The 10,613-nt window shown below is 37.5% G+C and overlaps 2 protein-coding genes across 2 annotated transcripts; both read right to left on the bottom strand.

Annotated features, from left to right (window-relative positions):
* Positions 1–2,438: 2,438 nt before the first annotated feature.
* LOC124187121 (probable ATP-dependent RNA helicase ddx42) lies at positions 2,439–7,201 on the bottom strand. Its single transcript, XM_046579383.1, has 3 exons — positions 6,768–7,201; positions 5,062–5,358; positions 2,439–3,880 (listed from the first exon to the last, which is right to left on the bottom strand). Exons 1-3 carry the CDS (start codon positions 6,825–6,827, stop codon positions 2,903–2,905), a joined length of 1,335 nt encoding a protein of 444 aa, XP_046435339.1. The 5' UTR covers positions 6,828–7,201; the 3' UTR covers positions 2,439–2,902.
* Positions 7,202–8,300: 1,099 nt separating this feature from the next.
* Positions 8,301–10,338, bottom strand: LOC124187127. The gene is made up of 3 exons (XM_046579388.1): positions 10,279–10,338; positions 8,852–9,101; positions 8,301–8,459 (listed from the first exon to the last, which is right to left on the bottom strand). The coding sequence occupies exons 1-3, from the start codon at positions 10,335–10,337 to the stop codon at positions 8,376–8,378; spliced, it is 393 nt and encodes a 130-aa protein (XP_046435344.1). The 5' UTR covers position 10,338; the 3' UTR covers positions 8,301–8,375.
* Between the last annotated feature and the right edge of the window lie 275 nt (positions 10,339–10,613).

Raw genomic sequence — 10,613 nt, 5'->3', positions numbered from 1 at the left:
TCGGAGGCTCGCAGAAAGACGCGTTTCTAAACACCTTGCGAAAATTTATCTTGGCTCAATTATGCCGAGAGCGACGAATTTGGGAAGAGTTTGTGTAAAAATTAATCATTCTTCATTCCGAGTCTAAGACGGTTGAATATGACAATTGTTGCAAATGTGGGAAGGTGTCATTAGCATGCTTATTTGTGTGTATATGTGTAAGTCGGTGCTACGGTATAAATAAGGTCAAGACCGAGCCAATGACGCTTGTGTAGAAAAGTACAACAAATGATTAATACTGCGTGACAGGCGTTATTTTTGTATTTTTCTTTACAATTTTTTTTTTCTACCTACAACGTAGCCATTTGGTTCAAACATCGTCGAAGTGGAAGTCCGAAAAATTGTATAACGAAGGAAAAGAAGCGAAAACGAATCCTTACTACAAGCTCAACGCCGAATTTGAGGCAAAATTATAGACATCTCGATCGATATAACCATTGAGCAACAACCGTGTATTGGCAAACTGGCGAAGGCTAATTGATTATTAGTCGGAAGAGTGCGAGCAGAGCGCAACAGCATCATAGCACTCGTCTCTGATTCAAACACGCTGGACCATTATATTTCAGAAGATGATCTTGATTAATGACGGCCGCATGGCAAGCTTCAGCGTTGAAACGTGCTCTATTCGATCCATGAAAGGAATGCTGATGAGCTGTGGACCAGTTTTCAGGGTAAAACATTTCGCCCAGGGAAGCGAAAATCTCTGTCTCCTTAATCGCGAGGAATATCGTTAGCCGAAAATACTTCGTTAATTTAGCTTGGGAAATTATAACGTTTTGATAAATATTCGGTGCGTTTGACTGCAATCTCGTGATTGGATGATTTAACCCCGGAACGATTGCGGGGGGGGGGGGGGGGGGGGGGGGGGGGTGAAAAAACACCTAGGGGGGGGAATTTTACCCCGGACATTTTTCAAACTCTCTGTAGAGTTCAGGAATAGACTTTGGTACTTTTTTTCCGTTTCACCGTAACTTCGCGCATGTTTTACAATATTTAAACAATCAATTTTGGTTAGGAAAACTGTGAGAATTTATTCTGTGATCCTTAAATAATAACTAGATGTTTTTTTTTTTTTTGAATTTTAGAACTCATCGTTGAAGCAGAGAAGAACTTTTTTGAAGCTTGGCTGAATTTTACGTTTTGGACTTAAAACGCATCAATTTTTTTTTTTTTACCACTTTCGTGGAACATACGCAAAAAGTTTTTTGGTCAATGTGATTCTTTGTTAAAAAACACACACAAGATTGGTGAATTTTTTCGATCCCCGTTATCGAAATAGGTGAAAACAACAATAAATAAAAAGTAAAGTTAACGTTCTAGTGTTGAAAAGTATAGATTTCCGGTGAGAAAGAAGAACCACGAAAATAAACTATTTGAAAATAACAGCCATCGGTGTATATTTGTTGTATTAAAAAAATTTATACATCATTTTAGAATATTTTCAAGCTTCCGAAAGCTTTTTGATAACGGTTTAAAACGGCCAAACATCGGTTTAGAAAAATCCGCCTATGCCGAGAGCGTTTCTCCGCTTAAAATCTGATCATAACAGATCGACGAAAGGCTCGTTTCGACTCTGAGAGAAACAATAACACCGGGTGTCAACGCTCGGTACGCAATTCAAAACATTTCTTCAGTCGAATTTCGTCTTCCGAGTTGAGCGTATCGGAGATGCGAAAGTGTGAAGGTGCGACAGTTTGTGCGACGAATTTCTTGCCGGTGTGAGTGGGGTTTGACATTTAAATCGATTAACAACAAGCCGATTCGAGGTTGGTAAAGTTGGGATCAATATTCGCTGAATGGATAGCTTTAGAATTATTCTATCAGCGAGGAAACTTTTTTCTCCAAAATTCGGTGAACCTTTCGGCGATTTTTACGAAATCGATGATCGGCGTGTATTTAAACCGTCGGCGGAGAAGTTCGACGTGAAATTTCGGCGACGGTGCCCAAGTCGGTCGATTTTTACAATATTTATCCACCGACCAAGTCTCCAAGTCCAGCGGTCTTTTCGGCTGCAGCATTTTTGGTGTGAAAAGTTTTCTCCTAGGATCTTCCCATTCGCAGCATCGTCTCATCGGTCGGCAGCTTCTGTTTGGAACGAGAATCAACCGACGACGAAATCTCGACGAGTCGCGAGTGAGTAGAAATATTCTGAAATCGATATTTTCTTGAGGATTTTTTTTTTTCATTTAAAAATTTGTTTCCACTCGGTTTTTCTGGTGTCGAATCAAAAATTCTCCGACTTGTTGCGTACATTGCTTACTCATGAACGAAAACACGTGTTGTTACCAACGAAAAGCTTGAACTTTTTAATTGAAGTATTGCAAATTCGCATACTCACCTTTTATTCATTGACAAAATCTTGTAAATGTTTAATTAATCACATATCTGCAGAGATTAAAGGTTAAAACGTAATGTTACTCTCGATTCGTCGACACGCAGGATAAGCTATGGAATGTAAATAAACGAGCATCGTTTTATCGTCTACGATTGTTAATCGATCGATACCAGCGGTGTTTAATTGAATTTTTAGATTTTCCACATATTTTTATTCATAATATTATATTTTTCAACGATCAACAAGATATTGAACTTGATATTGAGTACAGGTAAAAAATTATGTGAATAAATTTTGCAATCGAGTGAACTGCGAGATTCGTTTTGAATATAGTTTCACAAATATATTTCCTAGTCTTTACGATAATTGATATCGATCGAAGAAAATGTTCCGATTAAAAACAAGAAGCAGCTAATTTCAAGCTATATCGCTTCGACAAAAATACGCAAATAAGAAATTCTACAAACGCAAATATATTTATACAAATACCATTTCTTTCTATCGATTTCAAATCTTTCGTTATATATTTTACAAAATCGGCACATATCTTCTCTGCTGATTAGAATTTCCGTTCTTCTCATCGTCCCGAACAACGCCCAGTAAATAATCGTCCCGATGATTTTTTCTCTCCGTTTTCGAAACCCTGTCCGAAGAATTCTCTCGCGGATAATTGGCGCGGATATTTTGACGGGTAATTTCCGTCTTTTCGTTCCGGGCAAAACCATCTGAATAAAAATTTTCACCTCCTCTTCGATTCTCCTTGTTATCAGAGTGAAAATCCACGGGATTTTTATCGTCCCTGTCGTCACTTTGACGATCGAAATTCTTCTCCCCGAACTTCCGGTTTCTCTGGCGAACGCGTCGCTCTTCAAACCGTCTTCCTCGAGGCTGATTATTGTCATACGAGCCGTCGTTAACCCCGGCAACGTTTTCGTTGAATCCGTTTGATTCCTCGCGGTGACTTCCGTTCCGGAAATGAGGATTCCCCGCCGTTCCCCGGGGATCCTCGATCGCGTTTCCGGCCCGATAATTACCCCGGGAATTTTCCCCCGCGTAGAATTGCCGATCTTTATCCGGAGAAGACGAAGCGGTTGACTTCCTTTCGCCTCGTCCTTCCGCCTCCTTACCGGAAGCCAATTTTCCCGCATTCTTCTCCTCCCCCTCCTCCTCCACGTTGCTCTGAAATCCTCGACTCTTTCCATTCCTCGAGTATCCTGGACCCCCTTCGCCCGTTCCGGCAAGCGAGAGATCGAAACCATCGGCAACGAAATTTCCCTCCTGCAGGTTCAGCGGTTCGATGACCTCCTCCGATGTCCTGCCTGGTCCTCCAGGACCCGATCCTGTACCTCCTCGGTTCACCTTCTCGTTCAGCGAATAAAGATCCGTTGCGTCGTCGCATTCAAAGTCGTACCACCAATCGCAGACGAAATATTTCTGGTTGAATATACTGCCGCTTGGGCAGATGAAGGAACTTTTTTGACCGTCGGTGTTGCAGACGTGGAAAACCTACGTGAAAATTTAATTCCAGTGATTTACGGTGTTTGGACTGAAACTTATCAAGGATACGGTTTTTCGAGACTAGTTTTTTTGTTCGTCGAAATCTTTGTCATTGGAATTGATGGATATAATGTTCAACTTTCGTTGTGATGTTTTTTCTTTTCGTCAAACACTCGATTCAGGATAAAATTAGCTAGGAGATAATTTCACAAGATATTTGATAAAACGAAATAATACTCGACATTTTTTTAAGACGATCACAAAAGATAGATTTTCATTGCAATGTTTTTTTCTTTTCATGAAATATTCATTTCAGTGTAAAATCATTATTTGGTAGTCTAGTATTGGGGATAAAACACTGGAAAATTGGAAGACTAAAAATTTAAAAATAGCTTCCAACTAAGATTTGAGGTAACCTTACAAATATCCAATAAAAAACAGAAATCGAGCCCTTTAAGACGCTCAGAATTTTTTGATACGATATTATGATGAATTTTTGTACAAATTTTTCACTGCTGTGGAATTTTACAATCATTTTTCAATACATCAGTTCCGTTTTTAGCTTAGTATTATTTTTGTGTCTGTAATTAAAGATTTACGGGACATGTACAGTCAGGTGAAAAAAGGTTTTGAAATGAAAACTTGACAAAATAGTCAATAATGTTTCAAAAAAATCTCTTCGAAGCTGATTTCTTATTAAGTTTGATCTAAAACTTCCTTGCAGTTTAAAGAAAAAAAAAATGTGTCAACCCCGAATAGAATCTTAACAATAAGTTAACTTTATTACACAGCATATCTACGACGTAAAAAAAATTGCATCTTACTCACAATTTTTGAACCAAACTTTTCATGCAATTGCTCGTCTGGTTTCAATGAAAAATAACTCGTTGTATTCGTAAATCGATTCTCCCCAAATCGGTTGATTAAAAATCAAGATTTTTTCATTTTCACAAGAAACATATTTTTTTCTGAGCCATTATACAAACTTCTCGTCATCTATAAATTACGATAATCGCTTCAACACGTTCTCTGAATCAGGTGGGACGAATTTTTTCATCTGCTCTAACTTAACTAACGATGAGACACCTTTAGCTACAATTTTGAAATTTCTGCGCTCTCGCTCTTCGCTTACGACACACGTTTTCACCCAACTTCACGTATCGTCCGTTCTCAAATTAATCTCCTCGTACCTGACAGCGTGCTTCAATATCGGCGTAATAGCCTCCGGGTGTTTTGCCTCGGCACGTGAACGAGGTTTCGGGAATTCCATCGTAGTTTGGATAGTCCTTGCCAGGCGTCCCAGGAATTACGTCCAGCCATCCGTTTCCTTCCAGCTGATCAGCGACTTCGGGATCTACTAGACCTGGTCTTCGGGCTTTTTCCGAAATTTCTTCGTCTTCCAAACCCGATTGTGCCTCGAAAAACGCTGAATCCTGTCCGTGAGAGTCCGAATTCTCATCGAATCTTGAGTCAGGAGATTTGGCGTCCTGAAAATTCGATGAGATTTAAAGAAAAGGAAAATTCCAAATCGGGATTATTACAGATTTTTCATTTCACATATGCAAGAATTAATATTTTTTATTTCTTGTGTGAATTCAATCCTCATAATGAGGCGATTTTAAAACGGCAATGCATTGTATTAGAAATTTTGAAATCAATTTTCAGGGACTTCTATCGATTATTATTTTTGTTTCTTTCAATCGGAATTATATTTCGAGATGATGTAAGCCTGACAAACTTTCAGCGTCAAAAACAATACCGAAATAATACGTGAACCGTAACTTTTTACCTGATAACTTTAAAATTCCATGTCTAGAGTTTATCGATAGTGGGAAAAAAAAAAAAAAAGAATTCGTTCGCCAAATTTATCCACATTCTCAGCGGTGTTTGTTGAACGCTGATGATAAGATTCGAGGCCAATGAACCGATGAGAATACAAATTTCAGATCACCTCGTTAGTATAAGCGACGATTCTTATCGCATGGATTAGTCGAATTCCTTCACTGGCAAAAAGGAAGAATAAACTACAAAAAAAAAAAAAAAAAAAAAACAAATTGCAATTAAAAAAAACAGAATTTTCTTTGTTGCCCTGATTTCTTCCGCCAATTTTGATGATGAGAACTTAGAATTTGCGAATAAAGTCGTAATTATATTAGAAAACATCCCCCTCCTTATAATGCTGCGATAACGTAAAAACTAGAGCTGATCTAATACAATCATGATTTTATTCACAAATTCTACGTTCTGAAATGAAAAAATTGACGGAAAAAATCAGAGCAACAACAAAAACTCTTTCGTTTTTTTCTTTGTTACGTTGAGTAATATGTTTTTAGGCATGCAATAACGCGTATATAATGTTACATATATTCGATATCCGCACGTATATTTTTACAAGTGTGTATGCAATGCGGTGAGTTAGTGTCATTGAACGATGCCACGAACCGAACCGTCGCATATTGGAAATCGTGCAGAGAATCATGCAGAGAAAGTGAATTTTTATAGTATCCATAATGTTATTCCTAGCGATGCACGACCTCCACGTGCAGTTTCACGTTTATCTCTACACTCGTAATTCTTCTCGATCTCTGGAAATATATCTTTCAAGTTGGTATTGTTTTCTAAAATAATAAAAAGCGAGTTGTTGTTTTTCAAAAAAATCCGTCAGCACTCCGGTGTAAAACAAATTTTAAAATCTGGTTAGATTTGAATTCACGGTGACAGTTTTTTGGTTCAGACTAGATAAAGAAAATATAAAACAAAAAAAGAAGAACCCAGTCAAAGTTGCGTCGTAAATTACGTCAACAAGATTCGGGAGGATCGAATCGCACAATTAATGTCACAGTTTCTTTTTTTCTCGATCAAAGAAATATCGTCGTTAAAAAAATGAAGAACTTACCGATTCCAGTGCAGTTGCAACGAGATATAGACAAAAACCGAATAGCATACAAAGTTCCATTTCTAATTTACGAGAAAATTGGTGGTACAGATTTTTTGTTCTTTCTCTTCTAAAAAATGGTTTCCGGGTTTAATTTTCTTTTCCGTTTCGTTTTTAACGAACCAAGTAAGTGGTTTTTATTTTCTAAAAATACTACGTCGACGGTCAGAAGAACTTTTAATATTGCGGATCGTCCGGTTGACCTTTTGTTGTTGACCTTTTCGCGACTGGGAAGGAGGTCCTTCGCTATTCTATTCTCCTCCTGAGCGGCTTGAGGAGCCTCGATGATCTGCGAGATGCGCATCTCTCGATGAGCCTTTATATCGCATCCCCACGAAGCGCGGTCAAGTTAAATAAGTAAACTTCCTTTTCTTCTTCTTCTTCTTCTTCTTCTTCTTCTTCTTCTTCTTCTTCTTAGGGCTTTTCTTGTTCTTTCGTCTCTTTCTCAAGAGCGCATCGTGTACATTTTCTACAATATAACACAGAAGTGCCATCGTTGTGGATAAACGTCGCTTGTTCTATAATATATATCGTCTATTCATTCACAAACACAAAGATATTCGCTGGCAAATCTCTTATCGAGATGCATCGATTCGCTTATAGCATCATCTCAGTTCTCTCCGTCTCTTGCTCAACCAGCTTTCGATGCCTAGCTTCAGGTTATTGCAGATATTGCAGATATACGAATATCACGACGCTTGGAACTCGTGATGGGATTATCGTGACGATTCGATAAAAATGCACAGTAAAAAAAAAAAAGATTTATAATCAATAAAGCTCATATTTTTCAATCGATTTCAAACGAACTTTGATTTGGAATTTATTTTACTTTTCATCCCTCTGAGATAAATTAAACAAACAGAACGTTTTATTATATTTTTGTGTTAAAGAAACACCAACGGACGTACAATTTAAACTACAAAACGCAAATTTTATCAAGACTTTTATTCCGAATCGGATTTTCTTTGATCGTAGTTTTGTCACGAATATCAAAGAGCTGGGTGAGAAATCAAGAGAAAGTGACAGGAATCTCCTCAAAAGTTATTCACAAGTACTGAAAATTCCGGTGATATTTTATTTTTACAAAATTTACCGCAATATCAATATTTCGTTTGACGAATCGTTAAAAGTACGTGTGAAATTTAGCAACAAGCTGATGGCAACTGCCTTTCATTGCTGCGTCTTTGGTGGCGTTACGTTAGGGGCCAGAAAAAACTACGAGATCTCTATATACGCGAATTATATCTGATTGGCGCGGAAAAGATTGTAAACTTCTGATTATTGACTCAGTAAATACGGAACGAATAATGAACGTAATAAAACGTACCTTTTTCATCATTTTACTTCGATAATAATTTATTCAACGATCATTAATAATTTAGTTAATTTAATTTATAAATAAATAGAATTCTTTCGCACAAAGTATAATGAGATTAAAATCATTCGCACGTCCTACAAGCACACAAGCACATCGTCACAGTTTCGCGTCACTAAAAAATTTTAAAAATATTTAATAAATGAAAACAAAACGTTCTTCAAATCACTTTTATACCAAAGTAAAACAATCTTTTATTTTCTTCGTGCGAGTCCCGCGTTGTGAAGCACGCTGAATATCTTTTCCCTCGGTATTTTTTCCGCCTCTCTTTCTATTACCTGGAAAATAATTTCACGGGTCTTCGTTAATCGATGTGAAAAAAATGTGTGTACATTTAATTTACTCGAAGAATAATTAGAAGATGGATAATTACGATAATCTTTCTACAATAGTTTTTGAACAGACAAATTCTAGACTTTTGAACAAGCTTTAATTCAAATATTATTTCTAAGCAGATTCTGAAAATACTAAACTTAGAATCTTAGATTTTTTTTTTTTTAATTGAAAAAACTTCCGCAATTTTGTATGCATTGGAAAATTTTCCTGCTACTTTGCTAACAGAAAATCAGAGATAAGCGACTTTTTGTTCCAGTTTGTTTAGAAAAATTTATTTCTCAGTGGAAAAATTTTGGGGAATGATTTTGAAGAAAAACGCGGACATTTGACTGACCTGCATTTCCTTGTTGCCGAACCACGATTCCTTGGCAAGGCTATTAGCGATCCTGGGGTTTTTGTAAAATGGATTACGCAGTTCTTCCGGCAGCTGGGACTCCATGTGGGAGTTTATCAGCACCGCAGGATGAGCGTACGGCGTTTCCGGGTTCGCTATGAACTGAGGTGCGGCAAAACCGCTTCCCACAAGCGCGAGGAGAAATGCGACAGCGTAAACGAAGATCCCCATGATTACGTCGCGCGTATTTCTGAATCAGAAATGAAATCAAGTAAACTCGTGATCTCGGATCAAAAAACGATGCGAAATCTACGAATTCTTTCCAAAATCTCGTACAAAATAATTTTTCCGATAAAACGATCGATTCAAATTGAAAGAAAAATTATGAAAGCTTCTTCTAGTAATTTATAAACATTTTTAAAAATATGCTTAAATGTATCGAAATTGCGACGAGTTGCGTGGAACTCTGTTTGATTTTTAAATTCGTCGCAAAGATTGCCGTATTGTCGCTCTTTTCACGAGAAAATTTTGAACAACTTTTTGCGCCTGTTCGAAAACGAAAACCAACAAACGACCGAGAGTTAAAACTACTCACTTTACGAAGAGAAATAACAAAGTGCAATGAAAAACAAGAGGTTCTATTCGCAAATTAAATTTTGGGCCTTAATTGGCACATCAGAGGCCCCGGACCCAAAAACTAGAACGCTCATCCGATGTTCCACTTCACATGCAACAACTTTGTCCGAAACATTTTTCAATCTAATATTCATTTATCGATTTATTTGATCATATTTTAAAAAATAGGACACCCTGTATAATTACAGCTGTTTATCTTAAATTGCACTTCAATTTACACTATCGCGATGTATAAAATTCTTTTACACTCGATTCAACCGAAAAAAGTGTCGCCATGATTTGGCGAAATAAAAAACTCGAATAAATTAGAGAGGAGTAGAAATCGTGCTTCTTATTTTTCTGGGCCTCTTTGTTCTCCCAATAAATTGAAATCCTTCGGATCACCGCAGCGTTGCTGGATTAAAACTTCAAGCCGTCAATTTATCGGGTCAATTAACTATCCTCGCGAATGAATGCACCGCAAAAAAAAAGTGCAGTAAAAGAGTAAAAAGAACTGGCTAACGGTGTTTAAAAAAAAAGAAAAGAAAAAAAATTCAACGAGTCGGGAACAAAGCTAACCGATAACAATTTCCATTATCCTTTCATCGACGATTTTAATTCCGAAGTCGCAAACGAGCAGCTTTTGACATCACGTCGTAATTTACTTCACGACAAATGCAATATTCCTTTTTTTTTTTCTTCATACAGATTCTATTTCTCCGGTTTTATTTTATTTCACTCCAAGATGTGAAATGATTCTTATGCTATATATATATATATATGTATATATATTGAATGATAGTTTAACGGACCGATTAATTGACCGATGCTGATCGATGCTTTTCGTGTGCTTCTTGACTGAACGCTGCATCGTCTTACTCAGAGTCTTATATACCGGCCAGGGTCAGCAGGCGGTTTGCCGGTTTTGATCGTAGGAAGGAAAAGACCTTGGACAAAAGTCCCCCTCCGGCTTCGGGGCACCAACCTTTGTCAAAAGCCCTTGAAATCCAGGCGTCCGATCGGAGGAAGCGATCCTTTTTGATTCCCGACACTTCCGGTTCCGGTAAAGCTTAAGACTCGTTTACTCCTTTCGTTCGTCGCAGTTTCGTCAAATCCTGAATGACAAATATTCGTCCTTGTTTAGGGA

Source organism: Neodiprion fabricii, chromosome 7, assembly GCF_021155785.1.
Source record: "Neodiprion fabricii isolate iyNeoFabr1 chromosome 7, iyNeoFabr1.1, whole genome shotgun sequence".
Lineage (NCBI taxonomy): Eukaryota > Metazoa > Arthropoda > Insecta > Hymenoptera > Diprionidae > Neodiprion > Neodiprion fabricii.
This window is presented reverse-complemented; position numbering and strand designations above follow the sequence as displayed.

Bases quoted from the DNA above. Each gene is read 5' to 3' on its own strand.
- LOC124187127 (XM_046579388.1), bottom strand. From the start codon at position 10,337: ATGCAGCGTTCAGTCAAGAAGCACACGAAAAGCATCGATCAGCATCGG. The intron at 9,102-10,278 runs GTCCGTTAAACT...TTTCTGATTCAG, and splicing joins CAGCATCGGTCAATTAATCG to AAATACGCGCGACGTAATCA. The intron at 8,460-8,851 runs GTCAGTCAAATG...ATTATTTTCCAG, and splicing joins TCGGCAACAAGGAAATGCAG to GTAATAGAAAGAGAGGCGGA.
- LOC124187121 (XM_046579383.1), bottom strand. From the start codon at position 6,827: ATGGAACTTTGTATGCTATTCGGTTTTTGTCTATATCTCGTTGCAACT. The intron at 5,359-6,767 runs GTAAGTTCTTCA...TCGAATTTTCAG, and splicing joins TTGCAACTGCACTGGAATCG to GACGCCAAATCTCCTGACTC. The intron at 3,881-5,061 runs GTACGAGGAGAT...ATTTTCACGTAG, and splicing joins ATATTGAAGCACGCTGTCAG to GTTTTCCACGTCTGCAACAC.